General features: G+C 42.9%; 3 protein-coding genes across 6 annotated transcripts; 1 reads left to right on the forward strand and 2 right to left on the reverse strand.

Moving 5' to 3' along the window:
• Positions 1-247: 247 nt before the first annotated feature.
• LOC115410532 (26S proteasome non-ATPase regulatory subunit 13-like) lies at positions 248-7,760 on the reverse strand. Its single transcript, XM_030122210.1, has 13 exons — positions 7,555-7,760; positions 6,415-6,493; positions 6,229-6,263; positions 6,089-6,144; positions 5,962-6,005; positions 5,802-5,888; positions 4,205-4,376; positions 3,669-3,748; positions 3,434-3,559; positions 3,045-3,107; positions 1,736-1,816; positions 1,187-1,303; positions 248-464 (listed from the first exon to the last, which is right to left on the reverse strand). The coding sequence occupies exons 1-13, from the start codon at positions 7,653-7,655 to the stop codon at positions 369-371; spliced, it is 1,137 nt and encodes a 378-aa protein (XP_029978070.1). The 5' UTR covers positions 7,656-7,760; the 3' UTR covers positions 248-368.
• A 791-nt stretch (positions 7,761-8,551) lies between these two features.
• LOC115410556 (NAD-dependent protein deacetylase sirtuin-3-like) lies at positions 8,552-13,453 on the forward strand. 3 transcript variants are annotated; one of them, XM_030122256.1, is made up of 8 exons: positions 8,552-8,674; positions 9,531-9,591; positions 10,619-10,792; positions 10,867-11,099; positions 11,186-11,286; positions 11,498-11,659; positions 12,247-12,450; positions 12,545-13,453. In XM_030122256.1, the coding sequence occupies exons 1-8, from the start codon at positions 8,599-8,601 to the stop codon at positions 12,563-12,565; spliced, it is 1,032 nt and encodes a 343-aa protein (XP_029978116.1). In that variant the 5' UTR covers positions 8,552-8,598; the 3' UTR covers positions 12,566-13,453. The 3 variants fall into 3 exon arrangements, with proteins under 3 accessions (XP_029978116.1, XP_029978107.1, XP_029978122.1); XM_030122247.1 differs by lacking the exon at positions 8,552-8,674 and having other exon boundaries at positions 9,271-9,591; XM_030122262.1 differs by lacking the exons at positions 8,552-8,674; positions 9,531-9,591 and adding an exon at positions 9,597-9,614.
• LOC115410485 (D(4) dopamine receptor-like) lies at positions 8,664-24,794 on the reverse strand. Of its 2 annotated transcripts, none has more exons than XM_030122150.1 (4): positions 24,247-24,794; positions 23,075-23,187; positions 22,201-22,799; positions 8,664-8,752 (listed from the first exon to the last, which is right to left on the reverse strand). In XM_030122150.1, exons 1-4 carry the CDS (start codon positions 24,538-24,540, stop codon positions 8,676-8,678), a joined length of 1,083 nt encoding a protein of 360 aa, XP_029978010.1. In that variant the 5' UTR covers positions 24,541-24,794; the 3' UTR covers positions 8,664-8,675. The 2 variants fall into 2 exon arrangements, with proteins under 2 accessions (XP_029978010.1, XP_029978001.1); XM_030122141.1 differs by lacking the exon at positions 8,664-8,752 and adding an exon at positions 15,660-17,071.

Genomic DNA, 24,794 nt, shown 5'->3' on the forward strand with positions numbered 1-24,794 from the left:
CACAGATCTTCAAAATGGTGTTGAAGAGCATGCGAAAGGATGAAAATGCATATGTACAACACACCAAATGCCGTAAGAACTGCAGTGACATACGACACCATTTCATGAGCTCAGTTTCTTCATTTAAGAATCTGTTTGAGAATCCAGTGAAATATGGTTTGAAGTTGAACCTGTGAATTCATCTGGACTCGAACCTTCAACCACCTCTCGGCACGTTCATCATGAACTCAAACACAAACATGACCAATCCATGAGACGTTTTTATTGGCGTTTTGTGTCGAAGGTCCGAGTCATTTACAGAGTAATAAACAACAGCAGAGTAAACAAACAAACAAAGAAACCAGCAGGTCCAGGTGATGCGTTCAGGTTCAGGTGAGGATGTCGTGTGCCTGCTGTTCCACCAACATGGCCATGTTTTTAACGTCCCCACACCAGAAGTCCAGACGCTCCTTCATCCCTTTAATCTGGAAACAACACCATAGCAGTGTTAAACACAAACTAACGGTTTCATTTCTACTCTTATAGGAAGCACCTTCAGTTCACATGTACATCTGTGTTTCAGCTCCAGTTACTTCAGCATGAATTCAAACCGATCAGTTTCATAGACACAGGTTTGAACATTTTTCTTCTTAATGACACAAAATCACGTTTTAACTTCATGTGTTCGTGGTTGAAACTTCAGGTGCTATTGGGAATTTGAACTTACGAGTATGTTGTGTTCAAATGCTTTTATTGTCGTAGTGAAATAAATAAAGGCTAATAAATAAATAAATAAAGGCAGTTTCTGGAGACCTGATTCTGTTTCAGACGAGTTCATTCACCTGATACAGCATTTGTTTTTGTAAACTGTTCATATTATAAATGTGTAAAATCCTCAGAACATTAATAAAACCCTCGTTTATCATGGGCCATGAAGCCCTCGTTGCTCTCCACCATGTTGAAAAGGTCAAAGGTCATTTTCACCTTGGTTCTCCAGTGGAAAATATGATGCGATGAGGCATTCATGTGCAATCCATGAGTTCGTAACTAGTATTTCCCATCATTCCCAAAGCACCTAAAGGCAGCATAAATTAAAACTAACTGAAAACTCGTCACTTCCTCCAAATTCAACTCAGACTGGTTCAGGTCCAACTGTGACTCTGACTAAACTGAAACAGAAACCAACCCTTGACCCTGTGGAACCGACCTGCTGCAGGTCCAGGACTCTGGGCTGGACCCAGGTCATCTGGACCTTCTGGTCCACCTCGTCGATGTTCCCTTTGATCAAACCGACTGACAGAGCCTTCATGACCAGGAGCTCCACCTGCACACAAACATGGACCTATCAGGCACCACCCACACTTAGACCCGACCCTCAAACAGACCACACCCCCCACACTCTGACCCTCAAACAGACCACACCCCCCACACTCTGACCCTCAAACAGACCACACCCCCACACGCTAACCCTCAAACAGACCACACCCCCACATTCTGACCCTCAAACAGACCACGCCCCTCCACACTCAGACCTTCAAACAGACCACGCCCCTCTACACTCAGACCTTCAAAAAGACCACGCCCCTCTACACTCAGACCTTCAAAAAGACCACGCCCCTCCACACTCAGACCCTCAAACAGACCACACCCCCACACTCGGACCATCAAACAGACCCCCCCACCCCCACCCCACACACACACACACACCCTCAGACGCTCAAAGAGACCATGCCCCCCTGGACGCTGACCCTCTGACCTCATTGACGGGGATTTTGGCACTTTGGGCGATCTCTGTGAAGGTCAGCTGTCTGTGATTGGCCGGTCGAGTGAAGGTCATCTGGAAGACAAGCAGATGAGTCTAAGCCTTAACTTCTCTGTAGTTCAACTCCATGTATCACCTTCATTTATGACTATTCTCTGTGTTTGTTCAGTGTAAATCCTGTATTTTCTTCTCATGAATGTTCATTAAAGCTCATTAAAGCTGGTGGTTTTTGCAGATGTTCTTCTGGTAACATGGATGGACACACTGTGTATATTGGTGTAAGCGTCGCATAGTGTTACCATGGCAACACAGACACAACTGCAGCGTAACCCATAAAGACCCAGTGTTGCTATTGTGGTACTTTTTTTTTTAAAATGACATTTTCTCTATTTCACCTTTAAGTCATTTACCTGCATTTATTCTAATATTATCTTCTTTTTTGACATCTTTTCAGTGTAAATTCTATATTTTTTTTATCTAAATCAATGATTATGTAGATGTTCATTAAAACTCAGTAAATTCAAAGGTTATAAAATTAAAAATGGAGAAAACTGAAGAAAAAGGGACTTTTACAACAAAATCTACCAATAATTGAACATAAAACAAACATCTACAATCTTATTTTGTTCATGGCAATTATTTTGTAAGTTTTTCAACACTGTAGTTTTTTTTATTAAATTTTGTTGCTATTTTTTCATGTTACATATATTTTGTTGAATTATTTTTCATTTTTGTTCACTTTATTGATTACCGGCTGTTTTTGTTGTTTATTTAATTCCATTTTACTTGACTTTAGTACATTTTTTTTAGCATTTTTTTTATCGTATTTATCATTTTGTAAACATTACATTCATTTTTGTTCATTTTATTCATCACTGGCTGTTCTTGTTAATTTTGTTGCTTATTCTATTTTTTACTTCATTTTAGTAATTATTTTTGCAATTTTCTTCACATTATTATTTTGTACATTTTCATTTGTTTGTGTTCATTTTATGCATTATTTAATCCATATAAACCCAGTGTGTCCATCCACTGTCATTGATCCAACTCCATGGGTTTTACTGGTGAATCAATGTTATAGAAGATGACGGTGTTTCCACGGTCACTACGGAGCCTCTGAACGTCCAAATATGGTCATATCTGATGACCATGAAAAAATGAAGAACTGTATTTTACCAGTTATTGTCATGGATTGATCGAATTAGTGGATCAACAGGTGTTAAACAGTTTAGATCACTAGATGGTTGTGGGTCTTTGGGTGTTTAAGGGTTAAATGTCCTCATGACAGATGTACGTGGTTCACCTCCATGACACAGAGCAGCTGGATCTTCTGCATCAGTTTGGCCTCATGTGCTGCCAGATCAGGCTGAAACCAAACACAACAAACATCAGCTGATGTTCATGGATCAGCAGACGGTTCAGATCATATTTACCATCTGAGGACAAACACATGTTCATTAAAGAAAAAAAAACCTCCAAGATACAAATGTTCATATCAGTGGATGATTAACACCATAAAAGTCACATTATTACATCTCCACACTTTAAAGGCTGAAGAAGAAACCAGATGGTTGTTTATGGTTGAATAATATTCATAAACGTTGCCAAACTTGACAGAGAACTCAGTCTGGACCAGTTCAGCGGTGGGTGGATAAACCCAGACCCAGCTGGTGGATTTGGGTTCACATTCACCTGTTGACCCCAGGCCGACTTGAAGCCCTGGAACTTCTCCACGTTTCCTCCATTGAAGGCGTACAGTGTGTCGATCAACCACTGTTTATCTGTGTTCCTCAGAGACTCCAACACCGGATGCATCAGCTGATCAGAAAAACACAACATTTAACCACCGCACACACCCAGTAGCCAATCACAGCACAGCACACACCCAGCAGCCAATCAGACGGAGCAGACTCTCTCCAACACCCACCAGTTCTCCAAAGTTATAAACTCCTTCTCCTAAGAGTCCAGCCAATCCCAGAGTAAAGGCTCTCTCCTGTTTCTCAGTCTCTGGAGAAAAACAAACAAACACATAAATAAATAAACGTTCAGTCACATGTTCTGACCTTTGGCTCATTTTAAGAACAGTCTTGGTTTCCAAGTGAAATTCATTAAAAGTGATAAAATAAAATCTGATGTTTCCATTTTCCAGGATCACGGAGGACCTGGACCTGGACCTGGACCTAGACCTGAACCTGGACCTAGACCAGGACCTGGACCTGGGTATATGAGACTAACAGACATAAATCTACATGGTCATGTTGAGTAAAATATCAGGGTTTGGATGAAAACCCTGTCAGTGAAGGTTTGTTGTTTGAGGTGGACCACTTGAAAACCAGAGACAAATGGACCCACTGATCTGTGACTCCGCCCACAGGCTGGAGAACAGCTACACATGTTAAGGAGTCCAGGCAGTGGGCGGAGCGTCCTCTCCTAGTGCCCCTCAGCTGTGGCATCCTGTCTCACCTGGCAGGTCTCTGATGTCCACACAGCCCAAGTATCGCAGAGCGTCCTTATAATACGCAGCGTGGTTCCCGATGATTCGATAATATTTACTGGACAGGTCGTAGAACCTGCCGTGGACCGAAGTCACGCCGGGAAGGTTATTCAACATCTCCTCCACCTCCTCGATGATTTTCTGAGCCAGAAAACACAAACCATGCATCAGACAGACTCCGGTGGACGATCCTTTACAACATGAACATACGGCAGGTTCTGAAGAGTTCTGGTTCACACGTCGTCATCCTCAGAACATCATGACAGTAGGGATGCACTGATTCCAATACCAGTATCGAGCATCAGCTCCGATACTCAGTGTTTGTACCCGCATTCGTACTAGTAAAAGATATCTGATACAAATGCACCGATAGGACTTACGGCCGTGTGACATTCACAGTTCAGTGCAGCAGGTACGATGAGGAGTAATGTGTGGGGAGTGTGAAGAGTGTGGAGATTTAACAAAATAAATGATGGTGAGAAAAGTAACGTTGACTGCAAGTAACGTTAAAGACACCGACAGATACGGACGCAGCGTTCTGTCCGTCCTCTGCGTACATTCCATCTGTTTTCCAGGTGCTGGTGGATGCGTACCCAGACAGAGAATACCAGCAGAACCGTGGAGGTAGAGGATCTGTTCAAAGAGCCACTGTGGGAGTTAGTGAAAAACTACTGACACATTTAGGACAACTACCCAGGGCTGGACTGGGGGTAGGGAGCGGTGCGGACCGCTGCCAGCGGAAGTGAAAACTAAACTTATCGCTCATTTATCTTTTCTTTACCTGCTGAAGCTAAGCTTTTAAACCTTACCAGCGAAAACGCTGCAATATTAGTATCACATTAGTGTTGCCTCTGTCGTCTCCATGTTTGTTATTACTGACTTTCTTCTCCTTCTAAAAAAAAAAAAACTTTACTCTTCTTCGTGGTATTTATCCAGTATAACTAATTAAGAGCAGTGCCCCCTGGTGGATTAATTGAGAAACGCTCATTCCAACACATTAAATGTCAGTAGCAGCACCTTGTTACAGTCAGACTAATGACAATGACAATAAAGCACATTTACAAAAGGAACTAAGAACTGGACTGGGATTATTAAGTACTCGTATCGGTACTCGGTCTCAACAAGTACTCAAATGTAAGTACTCGTACTCGGTCTGGAAAAAAGTGGTATCGGTGCATCCCTATATGACAGAGCTCAGAGGTGTCACTCAGTTTAGTTCAGGTTCCACATTCAGACCCATGCAACCTCAGGTGGGCCGGACCAGGAAATATCAATATTGTTTTAGATCCCAGACCCCTGTTAGAAAACAAACACCTGGATTAAACGGGTCCACAGACTGATGGACACAGACTGTTGAACATTTGTGTTAATTATGATCTGAGGATAACCTTATATTCTTTGTGTTATAGATTCATTGAACAGAGACAGGAAATGAGAACAAGACCAGAGTGGTAGAATGACACAGTAAAAGGCCTGATGGACCATATGGGATGTGTTCTCACAGTAGAATCACAGTAGAACCACCGTAGAACCACATTAGAACCCAGAGTCCAGACGTGTTCTGACCTTTGTGGCAGGAAGGTCATTGATCTCCAATTTGAGGCTCCCGATGGACGTCTTACAAAGGATGACAGCTTCATCACTGCTTTTGACCTGAAACACAAAAACACGTTTAAACCCAAACGTCAACATTTAAAAGAGCTTTGAATATTGTCAGAGGACTCACTTTTTCCTTGGTTTTCTCCAGAAAAGTGATGGCATCTTTAGGATCTGAGAATATGGAATCAACGCTTAGAAAACATAAAACCTCAGTGTGAAACGTGTGTGTGTGTATGTGTGTGTGCAGCTCTAACCTGGCATCTGTCGGGCCACGTACAGGATGATTTCCACCAAGGACAGAGGGTTAATTCTAGAACAGAACAGTAAATGAAGAGCTCAGACACACAGACTGAGATGGAACCAAACTCCAGTAAAGGTGAGAATGAAACTGTACCTGTGTTCAAAGTCACTGAGGAAGTTTTCATAGAGCTGAAACAACACCACCACTCATCAGTATTATCAGCGTTAACATGTGCAGATGAGTTTGTATTTATTTTGTGACACTGGAGAGAATTTAATTGACTAATAAATGATTACAGATAAGCTGTTTGTAGATGTTCTGTTGATGCTGGGGACTTACCTGAATGAGGCCGTCTCCGGTCTGGAAACACGGATCTTTGACAAAATCTGTGAGCTTCAGAGTGAGCTGATGCCACAACCTGTGGACACGAACACAGATCAGACCCAAGGAAAAACAGATCAGAACCAAGGAAAAACAGGGATCTGGGAACTGGGCATCATGTGTTACTACAAACCTCCTTTCATTCCTAAACTCTGCTTTGATTAAATAAAAACATTTCAACAGTAAAATAATTACATTACAGTCCCGATATTTCGGTCCCATAATCCGCTCATTCACATTTTTATTTACTGAACCCAACTTAAAAGAAGACAATTCTCCACTTTTTAAATAATGTTCAATGTCTCATGACCTAAGGAAATAAAATGACATAATGAAAATGATGGATATACTGACACTGATGAACTTGACTTCCAAACCAAAAATGAATCAACTGAAACATTCTGTCTTTTCCATATCTATAGAATAGGCTCCCTTCATACATCAAACACACTAAAAATTTACATTTATTAAGAAAATAAAACACTCAAACAGAACTACTAAAGAAAATGCAGGAATAAAAATGATTGTTTTGACTCTCACAAACCAAGGTTCTGTAAAAGATAAAAGTCTAAATGTTTTAAGGTTTATTGTTGAGATGAAATGTTCAGCTGATGATAACAATGACTGGTAAACTTTTTACTGTATTTAGTAACTGTCTCTGTATTTTAACGAACCCCAGGAAGAGAAACAACCACTATAATGGAAGATAATGAGGATCCGAATAAACAATAAGATGCATGATTTGTTATGTTTGAGTTTTAATACTTCCATCTGCTTAAATGGTTTAATTTAGTTGTTTCTTCATATCTACCGGGTTGACCACCAGACAATCTGAGCAAAAAACATTTTATTTGTATATCTATCTCGGAACAACAGTTAATCTTAATTTAACGTCAGTAACGTGTGACAAAACATCTGAAACAACAATAAAAAATACAGGTTTTAACGCTGTGCTTCACTGAAAATCACCAGGTAACATTAGCTTAGCCGTAGCTAATGCTAGCTCCGTGACTCAGCGTGCGGTTCCAATGAATGAGTTGTCGTTAGCCTAGCCTAGCCTAGCCTAGCCGTAGTTGAGCTCCGGTGTTAAAGTCCCACCTTTTGTTGTACAGCTCCTCCAGTCCGTGCCACTCCGCCGCCATCTCCGGTGTAGAGCTGCTGCTCTGCTGCTGTTTGAGGTACCCGCTAACATCTTTCATGGTAGCGAAGTTAAAGGAATTTTATTAAAAAGACAGAAAAAAGTACGCTTCAGTTTTCTGCGCTTGAGTAACTTGCGCATGCGCAATAGTCTAGGGCAACGTCTTCTTCGTCTTCTTTAAAGAGGGTTAATCAACAACTTTCAGAAGCATTGGCGCCACCGTCTGATCTGGAGTATGGATAATTTATTTACTTATTTAATTAACAATTTTTATTTTTATTTCTTTGTTTCTGTTTTTATGGACGTCTTTATTTGTATTTTATTTCGTTTGATGTATATTATATTTTTATTTTGTTACTTTTTATTTTTTTTTTATCATATTGCAACATATGTTGTGAATTATGACACAGTTACATATATGATAATTATTATATCTATAATTATATTGACTGACATAAACATGGATATAAACATGCTGGATTAATGTAAATTCATATAGTTTGTGTGTTGAACAGAGCTGAATAACGGGTAGACACCATACTACAAAAATAATAAAAAATGTGTTTATTTGTTTAATTTTACCGTTCTCCTCATTTAAAATGAGGATTTAATTCTTTACTATTTGTTTTTTTTAATCTGACTTTCATGTTTGTTCTTTTTTTCAGTTTTTTAATGCCAGTGTATGATCTATTTTATGACTCTCTTCAAAATCCAAAGACTTTTAATCCGTTTAAATGAACCATTGGCTTATTTATTCTACTTCTGTATATAGTTTCTATTATTGTTATTCCTTATTTTATTGAGTTGTCAGAACAGAACTAAACCCTGTGGATCATGGTCAGGTGTTTGTCGTGTGTTGTTCGTTGTGTCCAGCAGGAGGCGCTGACGCACCGGTGCATTGGATCCTACCCGTTAATAAACTGTAGAAGAAGAAGCCAACGGTAAACACAGAGCTGTTTGACATTAGTTCTGATGTTCGTCGTCGTCTCGTGGTTCCGGTTGTGATGTGGGCGGTCCGCTTCAGACCGGGTCTTGGTCTCAGACCGGGTCCGGGTCTCGGACGTCTGGATTCGACTCACGGTCAGTGGAGACACGGAGGTTTTAGAGGAGACCAGGACCAGGTCAAACCAGATCCTCCATGGTCCGAACCAACAGGATCTTTAATGGATTCAACAGAAGAAACAAACAGAACCAGATGAACCCACGAAAGATGTAGAACCACTGGTCCGGATCCACTGGACCAGAACCGCTGGTCCGGATCCAGATCCATTGATCCAGAACCACTGGTCCGGATCCACTGTTCCAGAACTACTGAACCAGATCCAGATCCAGTGATCCGGATCCACTGGTCCAGAACCAGAACCTGCAGAACAGTGAGACGTTGATGTGTTCAGTGTTAAACTAAAAACAGGAAACATTCGGATCCAGAAAACTGAACATTAATCATCAAATGTCTGGATTTAATTGATTAAATCAGGTCATTTAACTTTTAGACTAGATTTTTAAAGCGGTACCAGAGTAAAAACAGGAACAGCTGAACAGAATTGAAAGAAATGGACCCAATGGAACAAGTTGGACTGATCCTCACGGACTTCTATGATGGGGGAGATTATTATTATTAGTAGTAGTAGTACTATTATTAGTATTATTAATCTAAAAAGTAAATTATGAATTAAAAACTTACCCTAAAACCCAACACATCAAATGTCTAAAGGATTGGACAGAAAGAAGTCTGATTTTAAGGCACAAATATCCTTTTGTTTGGTTCATTTTACTGAAATTCAACCAGTGAAACAGTTCTAGAAGCACCACAGAACCAGAACCTTTAACTCCACTCACATGAACCAGAATAATGACACTAATGTATTTAACAAACTTATAGTCAGTCACAGTTTCATCTTAAAACAGCTTTGGTTGTTGACGTCATGTGTTTCAGGTCAGAGGAGGTGGTCCAGGTATGCCCCAGGCTCCGCCCCCTCCTCACCTGTGTCCTCCCTGTGAGTTCATCCAGATGTTTTTGGTCTTTTACTGCAGTTCTTGTTCATTATCTTCTAAACGAGCAGATCCCACATCAAGTCAAACCAGTTCAGGACCATCACAGAGAACACACTGTTTTCATGGTTAAACCTTTGGAGATCCAGTCATTTCTGTTTTTCATTCATCATCAGTTTTAGATTTTCATAATGTTTGTGTAAAGATACAGTGATTATGTGGAAATATGAGCCTGAAATAGAGTCAAAACTAATTAGTTCAAGAAATTAGTCACAGAGTCGTAGCAAATATAAATGAAAATCAGATATTTGAAGAGTTTAAGTCATAATATTGCAAGAAAAATTATAAAACTATAAGAAAAGTCAGAATGTTATGAGACTAAACTGCTAATATAAATTAAAAAAAAGTGCTAGTATTATGGCAGAAAAGTCACATTATTAGAAAGAAGTCTGAATATTACAAGACGAAACATGATCTTTATGGGACAAAAATAATAAAGTTACCAGAGAAAAGTCACATTGAATTAAAGTTGAATGAGACAAATAAAGATGCTGTTGTACAAACATGAAATTATTAATTTAAGGCTCAGTCACAAATGTCATTAGGAACGACTACAAACACCATATAAACAATCTATGGACCATTTCATATGACCTTCTCAAGGTGGACTGAGTTCCAGACAGTTAGGGTTAGACACTGGGTTCAGTTCCTTCTCTTAATCTTGTGTATCTTTGTTTTCTTCTCTTCTTTCTACTTTAGATTTCTTATTTTCATGTCTTACATGTTCGGGTTTCTATTACAGTTTTGATTCTGTTTAACAGGTCAGTGTTTTCCTGCAAATTTTACTGGAATGTGTGATTCGGCACCACGGACAGTGCCTGATCCCAAACACATAGAACACATGATGGGTCATATTTTAAGATCAAATATTGGGAATATTTGTCTGTAAATTTCAGATATTTCTTTCTTTTCGTCCCAGATCTTTTGTGAGGTCCCAGTTTGAATCCAAACCTATTTCTTGTTCCTCCTCAGATGTTCTAGTGCCCCCTGGTGGACCGCGGCTCCACGTCTGTTCTCTGGCACTTCATCTGCAGATCAGCTGACCCTGGAGGGCGTGGCCAAAGACATCCGAGACAGGAAGTTGAAGCGGGTGGTGGTGATGGCAGGGGCAGGGATCAGCACGCCGAGCGGAATCCCAGATTTCAGGTTAGGAAATGCACACGTCAGCCATTGGCAATGACGTCATAGACCGCCTGTTCTGACTGTTGATTGGCTGTCAGGTCTCCGGGCAGTGGTCTCTATGACAACCTCCAGCAGTACAACCTGCCGTATGCCGAGGCCATCTTCGACATCGGCTTCTTCCACCGTGACCCCAGGCCCTTCTTCGCCCTGGCCAAAGCGCTGTACCCTGGGTCGTACCGGCCCAACGCCGCACACCACTTCATCTGCCTGCTGCACCAGAAGAACCAGCTGCTGCGCATGTACACGCAGAACATCGACGGCTTGGAGCGCCGTACGTCTGCCGCCACCACCGCCACAGGTCGGACCGCAGTCGCCGCGGTTCCTCCATCTCATGTTTGTGTTTCTATGTCAACGTAGTCGCTGGGGTTCCTCCAGAGAAGCTGGTCGAAGCTCATGGAACGTTTTCCACGGCAACGTGTACCGTGTGTCGGAGGAAATACGACGGCGCTGACCTCAGGGTGAGTGACCACAGCAGGAGAACATCTGGGGAACACCTGAGATCCAACCAGAACTTGAACATGTTCTCATGTTCCTCATGTTCCTCGTGGTCACATGTTCTCATGTTCCTCATGTTCTCCAACCTCTCCATTCATTTTTCTCCTGTTTCCTCTGTTCTTCATTCTTCTTCCCTCACGTTCTCTGTTCCTCATCCTGTCTTTGCTCCTTCAGCCTGATGTGATGAAGGGGGCAGTGCCAAAGTGTCCCACCTGCACAGGTGTGGTGAAACCTGACATCGTGTTCTTTGGGGAGGAGCTTCCTGTTCACTTCTTCAAGTACCTGACAGACTTCCCTATGGCCGACCTGCTGATCATCATGGGCACGTCTCTGGAGGTAAGAGCCACGAGGAAGACGGTGATGATGATGAAGATGAAGTTTTACAGAATATTCACGTGGGTCCAAGACTTCCACAAACATCATCAGCCCAAGAAATGATGGAACAGTCCCATCAAATATGATGAAGTCTGATATTTGGAGTAAAAGAACGAATATTGAAAATATTATGAGAAAAAAGTCACAACATTATTAGAGAAAAGTCTGAATATGACAAAAGAACATGATCCTTATGAGACAAAAGTCATTAAGTTACAAAAGTCACATTGACTTCAAGTTGAATAAGACGAATAAACATGCTTTTGTAAAAACATGAAAAATAAGGAACTCACACCAGATCAAACAGAACTTTAAATATTACGGCTGTTTTTCTCATAGATATCAGATTTTTTATTGTTATCGCCGCTAATTCTTCATCAAATCTATAGTTTGAATCAAACCCCCTGATGTTGAACCTGTTTCTTGTTTTTAGCGCCTCCTGGTGGACACGCTTCCACATCTCACATCAGATGAAAATGTCCAAATGTGGTCTTTACCTGAGGACGTCTGTCCTTCGGTGACACTGTAGTTCCTCCTCTGTCCTGCAGGTGGAGCCCTTCGCCAGTCTGGCCGGAGCCGTCAGAGGTTCGGTTCCTCGTCTGCTCATCAACAGGGACCGGGTCGGCCCGTTTGTTGGGGGGCGGCGCCACCGGGACGTGGTTCAGCTCGGAGACGTGGTCCAGGGAGTCCAGGCTCTGGTGGACGCTGTGGGGTGGACTGAAGACCTGAAGGCCCTGATGGACGCGCACACGGTTGGTCCTGGGTCAGAACCGGGTCGGTCCTGGATCAGAACCGGGTCGGTCCTGGTTTGCTGACTGTCTGATCTGATGTGTGTTTCACCTGCAGGTCAAACAGACGGAGGAGTGATGGACGAAGTTTCACACACAGGCTCTGAAGCTGAAGTTCACCTTTAAATATACTGAACCCACTTCAGGAATTAGACTGATCCCTAATGGAGACATTTCAGTCCATTTAAACATTAAATCTCTACGTTTTTGTCACAATTATCCAAAGAAAAAGAGACAATCAGCCTTGTTTCCACTTTAACATCCCCTACGTCTCAATGTTTCCACCTGTGTTCCCGGTTAAAAGGGTTCCACTGTCATGGTTCCACTGTCGTGGTTCCACTGTTGTGGTTCCACTCTTCCGTTCTCCTCCAGGTTGAATCCAGTGGCGTCTGTAACTGGTTTATTCCATTTACACCAGATTCACTTGGTTTGTTTTTGAATCATCAGAAGAAAAACTCGTAGAAGTGGGTGTTGCCCACCAACATGTGACCAATCAGCTGTATTGTTTCCAGTTGAACACACAGATGATTAATAATTGTAATAATGGGTCAATGACACAAATGGAACTGGGCCCAGATGAAGACCTTTCAGTTTCATCAAATAAATCAGAACTTTTGGTTTTTATTTTGTTGTAAATTCAACTTTAATAAATTTAATCTGAGAGAATCTGCATTTTTCTGCAAATATTTAACTTTAATTTTAGATAACATGAACATATTTGATGTAAATTTTCTTCTTTATTGTTATAAAATCCTGGTTTTAATCATTAGTTTCTTTTCAGTTTTTCTGCTCCTTTATTTTTCTTCATTAACTTAGGTTTTTTCTTCTACATTTTCAGCTTTAATCGGTTTCTGGGTGAATCTACGAGTTTAAATGTGTCCAATGGAAGTTTTTTGTGTCTCCACTCCCTCTAGTGGGGGTTGGAATAAACTGAATCAAAGTCCGGGAATGTTGGAGGAAAAGGGTCTAAAATGTGACAATTCTGTTGAATATTTCTTCAGTATTTTTGACTTTTTACAGTAAAACTGAGTCTTTACTGTTGAAACAGAGATGACAGATGAATGTTCTAGCAAATAAAACACCTGGAACCAGTGGAAGATTTAACTAATTACAACTTGATTAAAAAGTTGAAAAAAAGACCCCAAATGTGTCGTTAGCGCCTCAGTTTTGAGGATTTAACTTATTTAAGTTTTTACACTTATTTATTCCCTTAAATCCATTAAAGGATGAAATGTTCAACCTAAACACTCATTTGTTGTTATTATTATTATTGTTATTATTGTTATTATTATTATTATTATTATTATTTTGGACTTTTTACCCTTTTAAACAGTCTGCGTTATCATCAGCTCTGACCTGTGACAGGTGAACAGGTCACATGACTCCTCAGGCGTTCAAGGTCTCGTCCACATGGAAACAGTGCGTTTTAAGTGCAGCTGGTGATGTTTCTGTTGTGGATCTGAGATGAAAACACTGATTCAATAGAATTCAACTATGAACTGAACATTCCACTTCTTTTAAAATGTTCGTTTACCTCCTCACCTCTCACTTCCCTGAATGCACCTCTTCTCTCGTCCTGCAGCTGTGAAAAGAAGAATGAACTGTGCGTCCAATGAACGTCCTGGTCTCAGAGTGGAATCAGTTGGATCAGACAAACTCAAACCAAACAGATGATAAAAGGTGAAAAAATGTTTTTATAACATGAACAAACATCGAATCCTTTACATCAGAACACGCTTTAACGTTTTCAGAGGCATCGAGTGTTTGTCAGAGATTCACAACATTTGATCATAAAAATAAAGTGGAATGAAAGTCCCATGAACACACCAGGAGACCAACGTCAACAGTTCATCACCTCCATGTGACACTTGTCGCTTTTCCATCGACCCTCAAATATCATGAAAATAACTTGTGCATAAAAATTTGCGTAATGGAAAAATGACAATTTGGCCAAAAGTCTAGTTTTTTGATGAAAAGTTTTTGTGCTTACAAGAGGTGGTTTTTGAGGCGTAGTGAAAAAGCCCCTTTGCACCTGCTCTGTGACGTACTTCTGATCTCAACAATGATCGGTAAGTCCGTTTCTATTAACTTCCTGCTCCAGTCACAACAGTAAACAGCGGGAAAATGGACAGACAGAAAAACTGGAGCACTTCAACTGTCAGAAAAAGGAGTAAATCTGATCTGAGGGATACTTTGAAAGTCCACAGAACAGAGGTGGGTCCACTGAACCCTGCTGAGACACTTTGAACTGGATCCAGTCACTATAACAGTGAAATCAGCTTCCATCACATTCCTAAAGACCCTGTCCTTCAAGTGCAGTAGATACAGAAAATACGAAGGACAGGGTTTGTTGTTCCTCAGCGCACAAAGGTATGGAGCAGACATTTGGATCAGATCCATAGAACTGCTAAAGGTGGATGGGTTTTAGCTACAGACAGAACCATCGCTGTTTGACTGGAACAACTAAACCAGCACCAGGACATGGGTGGTGTTTGGGAGAACCGGACTGACCTGTCAGTCCAGAACCTGCCCTAGTGGAGACTGAGGAGGAGACTGCTATGGTTCCAATGCTAGTGGACCAGGACCACGGAGCCAGTCGACCAGGAACAGGATGAGAACATGAAGGAAGGAATGGAGACGCTTAGACGGCAGGTTCAGCAGGTTCGGATATTACAGCAACTCGATCTGGTTCAAAGTGTCTCAGCAGGATTCAGTGGATCCACCACCGTACTGTGGACCTTCAAAGTATCCCTCAGATTAGATTTACTCCTTTTTCTGACAGTTGAAGCGTTAGAGTTTTTCTGTCTGTCCATTTCCGCTGTTGTAACTGGAACAGGAAGTTAACTGACTTAGGGAACAGTGTGGAGATCAGAAGAACGTCACAGAGCTGGTACACAGGGGGCTGATGGTATATGACACAAAACTGTAATGGAAAGACCTTTGAGTCCAACTACAGTCACATGACCAAAACAAACAGATGTTGATGGATGTTAGAACAAGAGAAGAAAAAGAGTTTAAACCAAACGTGTGGATATGTGTGGACACACCAGGAAACCCAATCATTTTAGAATTTAGTAGGAGATAGAGGGGGATGAGCATTCTAGATTCAAAACAGCACAGATTTCTGTTCATGTTTATGGAATGACTTCTACTGACATCTACCAGAAGAAAGAAACTAATCAGCACATTTGGGATTGAATGGAAAAAACCAACATTACACACTTCTGTTTGGAACACATTTAGGAAATATGTGGAAAGTTTAACTCAGATGGACGATGGAAAAGAGACGTGATGCTATGAGTCCGTCTGTGATTGGCTGAGTTCTCCATAGTTTTTCTTTCCTCTGAGGTTTATTCAGTCCATTCCAGTAAACGTAGGAGATGATAAAGAACAGGAACCAGAGAATAAGGTCAATAAAGTCAATTCAAAACACAGACTTTACTCATTTGGTGTAAAATCACTGGTTCTATGAATGAACAGTAGAACCATAAGAACAGAGACGGTTGTTTTCTGCTCCATGACCTCAGTCTGTGTTTGTTTTTGACACATCATCATCTGGTAGGACCAACTATTGTTTGATTGGTCAGAAATTGGAAGTGGGCGTGGTTTAAAAAAAAGGTTAAAGGTTAACTCACTTGATTATCCCCGAAGGGAAATTCAGTCTCTGCATTTTACCCATAATACACACACACAGTAGCTAGCATTAGCATTAGCATTAGCAGGCATTGGTGTCAGTGAGCTGCCGTTGAAGGCCTCAGACTGCAGATCTACATCAGCACCACGGTCAGGGACAGTGAACCCATATGTTCCTGTTCTAATAATGGAACCAGAGAGAACAGGTGAACAGAATACAGAACGGTCCAGTCTGGTCCCACTCGGTCCAACTCCCCAGAGTTCTGCACTGAACAGAACAGACTTTGTTCCTGTTCTTTCCACCTCAAGGAAACTAACTTATTTCTGTGTTGGTGCCAAGTCTGTCGTAACCTTGAGTGAAGTTTTCATCCTGTGAAACCACGACAACAGGGGCGTGGTCTAAAGGCCTCAAACACTTGAAACATGGATATGGCACCAACTTAAAGGGCAGTAACAGAACCCAGTGGCTCCTGGACCTGGAGTCGACGGAAACACCTTATTCACCACCAACATCAGTGGAAACGGTCGGTCATATGATCCATCATATGATCAGTTCTGATGTTATTTAAACCACCCACAAAAGAAGGATTTAACCAGTAAAACTACAACTCCATCAGGTATTGGACCTCAATCAGATACTGGTCCTCCGTCAGATACTGGTCCTCCGTCAGGTACTGGTCCTCCATCAGGTACTGGACCTCTGTCAGGTAATGGACCTCCGTCTGGCGTCCTTCCACAGCTGCTCACCGTCAGCAGCAGCTCCAGAAACACTTCTTGAAGAACTTTTTGAACTCTGTGTTGAAGATGGTGTAGATGATGGGGTTCAGGGCGCTGTTGACGTAGCCCAGCCATGTGACGGTGCTGACGAGGTGGGGAGGGAGGTCGCACGCCACGCACACCGCCCGCGTCGTGTGGACCACGAAGAACGGCGTCCAGCAGAACAGGAAGCAGCCTGCAGTGAGAAACCACAACCACAGGGTCTCACAACAGGTCTAGACCAGATATAGGCCTGATATAGACCAGATAAAGACCTGATATAGACCTGATATAGATCTGATATAGACCTGATATAGACCAGATATAGGCCTGATATAGATCTGATATAGACCAGATATAGACCTGAAATAGATACTTTTCTTGAATTTTTTTTTTTTTACATTATTAATAGATATAGTAGGACAATCCAGCTCAAATATGGTTCATGTTGATCATCAAATTAAGTTGGTATCTTTTATCTTTTTCTTTTATCATATGTCGTTTTCTTTGGAAAACCCTTTGTTTTTCATAATTAAAGATAATTTTATTATTACCCCGCCCCTCGAAGAAGAGGCAAGGGCTATTGTTCTTGGTTCAGTTTGTTTGTTTACACTTTAGCAGTAAATCTATTGATTGAATTCATACCTAACTGGGTTTATAGATTACCAGTGACACAGAATAAATGTGATTACATTTTGGGGAAAGTAGGTCAAAGTTCAAAATTTTTTTAAATTAATTTTTAAAATCTTTTTTTTCCCCATCTATAATATAACAGCCAAGTGACCTTTGTGTGTGTGTGTGTGTGTGTGTGTGAGTGTGTGTGTGCGTGTGTGTGTGTGTGTGTGTTTTTGTCATCCTTCTGTATTTTTGCTCAGTGAACAGACTAGTGTAAACAGTAACAGTTGATCGGACCAATATTTTGGCAGATATTAGTCAATTTTAATCCAATATCCTTATAATCATGTTTCTATGTCCAGAACACTTTGGCAGTGACTGCTGGACATATGTGGTACAACATGTACAAATACACAACAATATAAAAACGACCACATCTAGAACCTGTGGAACCACACGGCTCAATACACTAGTACAGTTATAATGAGCAAAATGTGTCTATGCCGTCTATGTCTATGATGACATCAGCTGGATTGATGCCAAAATAAGACACAATACATGTGAGGGGCGGGGCTTGTTATTGTTATTATTAAAATTGTTATTATTATTATTAATATTATTATTATTAGTAGTAGTAGTAGTTTAAAGGCTGAAGCTGCAGCTCCATCAAACAGACCCAGGTTTAATGACGATGACACGCTGCAGGATGATGCTGATTGGGTAGGTGCTGGCTTGGCCACACCCCCCATCAGACGACAGGATGTAAATGATTCATGACAAGACTAATGAGATGTTGGAGCTGGAGGCGTCACATGAATTCTGCATCAGGACCATTCTTCATCTAAAGCTGGTGATGAATCCACCGTTACCGTTAACGTTGACCACGTTGTGAGTGAAGGAAATCAGTGTGTGTGAGGGCGTTTCCGTAGCGACAGGTGAACGTACGGCTGAGCTTCATGCAGTTCAGTCTGAGGATTAAACTGTTCCCTATCACTGACCGACCATCGTGTCTTACAGCTTAAACCCAATCCAATAAGTGCATTACGCAACAAACAGAAAAAAAAAACACGAACGCTGCATTGGTGTAACAGGTCAAGGGTTAATCAGGTGAAAGGTTTTATCATAGTTCACTGTTCACATACATTCAAATCTAAATATGAAGATCTGTGACTGCTATTTACAGTAAAAAAAAAAACCTACTGTGACAAATATAAACCAAACATTCCCGAATTATTTTTGACGAAAAGAAGCCGAAACCTGAAGCTCTTCTTAATCCCATGTTTTTCACCTCTTTGACTCTGTGATTGGTCGTTACAACTGTCAATCACCCATTTTACGACATTAATATCAAACTGATCAGAACGATGGTGATGTGAATAAACGCTTGACCCTTTTTCCACCAACATTTGCAGGAATTTATTTACCTGGTAAAAAATAATTACTGTGATTCTGTGTTTTTTGTGTTTTTACCTCAGGAAAATGTATTTAAATCAATCTGATGAGGGATGTGGGAGTGGCCAAAGAAACTGCACAAGACCTCCAGTCCAGTGGGCGGAGCTAAGAAGAGGCTTAAGGCCAAACATGCACGATGATGTCATTAACATGCTCCATTCGTTCTGTTGTCATTACATCGTAACAAAGGCGATTTCTCATAGACTGCAATGGAAGCTCAGCTTCCCCTAAAATTGCGAAAAATTAAATGGTTAAATATCTACGGTTGTGTTGACATTTCATTGACTACAAATGTGTTTGAACACGTTCATCTCAAAGATGAGTTCGTTCAGAATCAGCTTTATCACAAATTAACGGACTTGATGTTGTTCACTCCTCATACATTCCCGTTGCGCTGTTTTCTCATATGATCTCTGTTCAGTGCATTTGCCCGTAGACGCTCAGCGTCCATGCATTTCAATGGGATCGAGTGGAACAGTTTTTTTCATTGCCTCAAAACTGGACGGTAATTGGATAAATGCCACGATGTTGTCCTGCCCCTGGACGCTCGGCGTTTCTGGGGGTGAATGGAGCTGTGGGCAGAGCTCGGCTGGGCTGGACCCCAGGCTTCCATGTGCTGATTGGAGGATCAGTTGAAAGGCTGAATCTCATTTGATTGACAGCTGTTTTCAGATCTGTTCCTTCACTGACAGAGTTCAGTTTAATACCGTCGCGCATTCTGCTGTGAAATTGAGAGAGAAACCACTACGAAATTACTTGTTCATTTCTTGCACTGTAAATAAAACACACTCATTGTACTTCCTTGTTTCAATTTATCATAATTTCAATGTTTTCTTGTTTACTTGGTACGATAAAGTCAGTGACCATTTTCTTAAAAAGGAACGGAGGGCCGGATTTATGTTTAAAAAACTTCCCTTTTTTTATGTAAGCCGACAATGAGCTTCCCCTCTCTGAAAGACGAGCAGCTGCCACTACATCGTAAATAAAACCATGTGATCTGAATGGATTAAACATGGAAGCGGAACGAAAGAATGGAACGCTGACAGTGTGTTCCACCAATCAGCCTTCTTCAACACACAGCCCCTCAAGGATTCTGAATAATCTGAAAAGTCCCACACCTTACTAGGAACTTACCAGGGAAAGTTTGTGGTTGGAGGGTACTTTAGGTGGAACCCTGTGGTGGAAAAGGGGTTTAAGACTAACATGGGATTTATGAGCTCTACTACGACCTGCCACCAGGGGGAAAACAACACTCACATTTACACAACATGAAAAACTGTGGCGTTTTCAGTGTGACCGCGGCTACAAACGACACAATAAAGGTGGACGATCAGCTGAAAAACTGTCAAGTTACAATTTCAGGTCAGAAAATAGTTGTTTTAGTTTACGTTCAGACACCAGGTCTTAAAGGAGTCGTAATATAGAATTGTGGCCAAAACTGGTTCTGCAGTCACATTTAAAGTACTGCAGAGCATGGTGTCCCTGTCCCCTCCCCCCAGACCAGGGGTCACCAGATCCAGCATGAGCATCTACTACAAGGAGCTACCATGGTAAGAGACCAGTCCTACAGCGGAATTTATTGACCCTTTGCACGTTACGTCACGCACTGTTCACGCCACAAACGAGCGCCATGACGGACGGTGGAAGTGCTGGACTGAACTGGACGGCAAACCGACTAATATCGAATTTGATCTGAACGTTCTCGTTTTTGTTCGTTTTTAACCCTGCTTTTCACATACAGCGGTCGCACACAACAGTCCCAACCATAGTTTCAGCTGGTTCCAGACAGAGCCTGGTTCTGATGGACCTGATATTACAGATAGAACAGGCTCTGTTTGTGTCCATAGCATATTAGCACCCCCAAATGCTAGCTAGGTGGTATACTGGGTTAACTACTATGAGCCACTATGTTCCAGTGGCTGTCATAAGTAGCCTTCAATATTAGCTCTGCTGTTGTAGTGTCTGCCCTTCTACCAGCTACACTATGTTCTATGAAATACTGTTATTGTCATTATGCTGTTCCATATGTTCTCGTGGTGGAACTGTACATATTACTGTGTGTAGATAGTAGATAGGCCGCCACTTCAACAACAGAGCTAATATTGTAGTCTACTTACGACAGCCACTAACATTATTACACAGTGTTAGTTAATTAGAGCTGCTTTTGGTTACAGTCTATTTGAGTTTGGATGGCATGCTGGGGGAAACATTCAAAAAACATACACAGCTAGCTAGCTAACATTAGCTGTATCTTTCCTTAACCATTATGAGATACATTCCTCTGCCGTGAGCGCAGTACAGCGACTCAGTAATGTAAACTGAGACTAAGAACTGGTATCATTCAGACTTTTGTATGCTTTTAGGTCAGCACCTGTGTATGGGGACACTCCATTTAGAACAGAATGGTACAGACCGTGTGCTTTAAACTCCAGTAGACTGGAGGATTTTGCTAGATCCATAAACACATCAGGAAGGAGAAGGTATGGGTCGGTAGCTAGTCGTGTTATCGCTAGCTTCTCCAAATAGCATTCTTTCTGCCATCCAGTAAGGTTAGTCACTTTGCAGGACAACTCCAAAACTATATTTTCAGTGCTGGTAGTCATAATCTGTCACTCATTCATTTGTTTGTTGTGTTGCTTTTGCCGTCCACCATGGCGCTGCACCCCTAGTCACATGATAACTGTGACGTCGATGCAAAGGGTCAGTGGGCTCTATGCACAGCCCCACTACTTCCTGAACTTCAGATGGATCCTTTATTTCTTGTCTTTCATTATTGGACACACTGATTAAACCAGGTGTGCCTAATTAATCAGTTGTCACAACAAGAAGTAGCAGACACACCTGGATTAATCAGTGTGTCCAATAATGAAAGACAGGAAATAAAGGACCCACCTGAAGTTCAGGAAGTAGTGGGGCTGTGCATAGAGTCCATACCAAACCCAGTCTCTTCACCCTTCAAACTGTCTTTAACAGATCAGATCCAGGTCACATATGGACACATTTACCTGCATCTGAACGAAGCCTAAGACTCAAATCTAAACACATGACGATAACTTGGATCAACCAATCAGTGATCTGCATGATATTACATCATGTTTTGTGTTATTTCTGATCTGATCTGGTCGGTGAAATGCGACACTAGGGGGCGTCACATGTCCGTCCTGACGTCCAGTCCCTGTGGAGGACCGGTGAGTCACCCTGTTGCCACGGTAACTCATCCAGTCTTGAAACACCTCTGTGATTGGTGGGCATACTCACCCACTACGACGGGCAGGACCCTCATGGCCTTCCTCTCGCGGCTGTTGATCTTGGTGCTCTTCTTCCTCAGCTGCTGTTGGTTGAAGCTCAGCGTGGGCACCGAGTTCTCGCGGTACTGTCTCGGGTACGGGACCTCCCGCTGCCGGTAGTCGTCGGTGTCGTCCAGGCGACGCTGGGCCAGGTCCCTCTCGACGATACGTGGGAGGGGCATGAGGAGGGGCCCAGGGATGGTGGGGATGGCCAGCGGGTGCAGGGCGGTGGCCACGGCAGCGTGCTGCAGCTTCCTGCAGGCCTCAATGCTGCTGCGCAGTTTGGCCTTACGCGCCTCCTCCCAGCGCCGCAGGCCGCGGAACACGCCGCAGTAGAGCACAACCATGATAGGACACGGGATGAAGAAGGAACACACGGACGAGTACACCACGTAGGTGTTGTCCTCCAGCTTACACTCGCTGGGGTCGCGGTCTGGGACATTGTTGATGCCGAAGACAACAGGCGAGGCCACGGCGAGCGCCAGCAGCCACGTGGCCGACAGCAGGACCAGCTGACGGTGGTCCACGTGTTTACGGTTGTAGTTCAGAGGAATGGACACGGCGATGAACCTGCACAGAAACAGACACGAGGGTCGGAACAGATTCAACACTGTCACTAAACCTACAATGATAAGTCTGGCAAAAGCAAAGGATTCTGGGAAAGTGTCATCTTTACAGAACATGAACCATCAGCTGAATAATCACAGAAACTGTTGAAATCAGTGAGTTCAACCATCACATTAACATCTGATCCAAACAGTTTGTTGAAGTTTGACGTGAACATGCGTCATCTGTGACCCCGCCCCCACCCTGCCCTGGCCCCGCCCCACCCCCCACAGACGTACCTGTCCACGCTGATGGCGCACAGGTTGAAGATGGACGCCGTGCACAGCATCACGTCCATGGTCATGAGGCCGTCGCACACCACGATGTTCAGAGACCACAGCCCACCCTGAAACTACAGAACCAAGACTGAGAACCAGCAGAACTGACAGTACCAGCAGAACCGACAGAACTGACAGAACCTTCAGAACACAAACTGAACCAACAGAACCAACAGAACACAAAAAACCAAAAAGAACCAACAGAACCCACAGAACTGACAGAACCTTCAGAACACAAACTGAACTAACAGAACACAAAAAACCCAAAAAGAACCAACAGAACCCACAGAACTGACAGAACCTTCAGAACACAAACTGAACCAACAGAACACAAAAAACCCAACAAGAACCAACAGAACCCACAGAACTGACAGAACCTTCAGAACACAAGCAGAACCAACAGAACCCAAAAAAAAAACCCAAAAAGAACCAACAGAACTGACAGAACCTTCAGAACACAAACTGAACCAACAGAACACAAAAAAACCAAAAAGAACCAACAGAACTGACAGAACTTTCAGAACACAAGCAGAACCAACAGAACCCAAAAAAACCCCAAAAAGAACCAACAGAACTGACAGAACCTTCAGAACACAAACTGAACCAAGAGAACCAGCAGAACACAAAAAAAGAACCAACAGAACCTACAGAACCAACAGAACACAAACAGAACAAAAAGAACCAACAGAACACAAGCTGAACCAACAGAACATAAACAGAACAAAAAGAATCGACAGAACATAAACAGAACCAACAGTAGAAGGATAGGATCCACACACACACACACACACACACACACACACACACACACACACACACACACAGAGGTCCTGGTTTGTGAGATCTTCCTGTTGTTCTCCATCCATAACTTCTCTAAATCCTGTTCCGCGCATGCGTCCCGGTGCAGATTACAGGTAACAGGATCATCGGTGTCTAATTCAGGAGGGCTTAACTAAGACCCCAGAGACCCGAACCTCCACCCGAACCTCCACCCGGATCTCCACCCGCAGAGGCATCACAAACCGATCCAACTGATGCGGAGTCGTACCAGACCCACCAGGTGTCACCTGTCCCATCAAACCACCCTCAGCCACAGAGTCACGTGACCGGGTCGGACCTGGACCGGGTCTTACCTCTGCGTAAACGAAGAGCGGCAGAACCAGAACCGCCAGCAGCAGGTCCGCGAACGCCAGACTGACTATGAAGTAGTTTGTGGTGGTCTTCAGAGCCTTCTCCAGGTAGACGCTGACGCACACCAGCACGTTCCCGCCGGTCACCACCACGATCAGAACCACCCCGAACACCAGCGCCGGCACGTTGTGGACCGGCACCGCGGACAGCGGCACTGTCTGGTTCCCGGGCTCCGACGCGTTCTCGGAGTCCTCCATGGTCCGGGACGCACCGCCCCGGGGGGGGGAGGCTCTCATGGAAAACCGGGACCCGCGGGTCCGGGACTGGGGTGGGCACAGATCCGGTCCGGGGTTCTGGGAGGCGCAGGTCAGGTCCGGTCCGGTCCGCTCCAGAACGCGCGCTCCTAAGACTGCGCCTGCTCCGTGCGCTCCCGTCAGAAGAGTCAGAGACGCATGATGTGGATCCGCTTAGACCGGCTGAGTCCTGAACCCTTTAAGGTCCCACGAGCACTCAGGGATCGATACTGATCTGATCACACAGACCCACAGGG

This window comes from Sphaeramia orbicularis, chromosome 3, assembly GCF_902148855.1.
Source record: "Sphaeramia orbicularis chromosome 3, fSphaOr1.1, whole genome shotgun sequence".
In the NCBI taxonomy this organism is placed as follows: Eukaryota; Metazoa; Chordata; class Actinopteri; order Kurtiformes; family Apogonidae; genus Sphaeramia; species Sphaeramia orbicularis.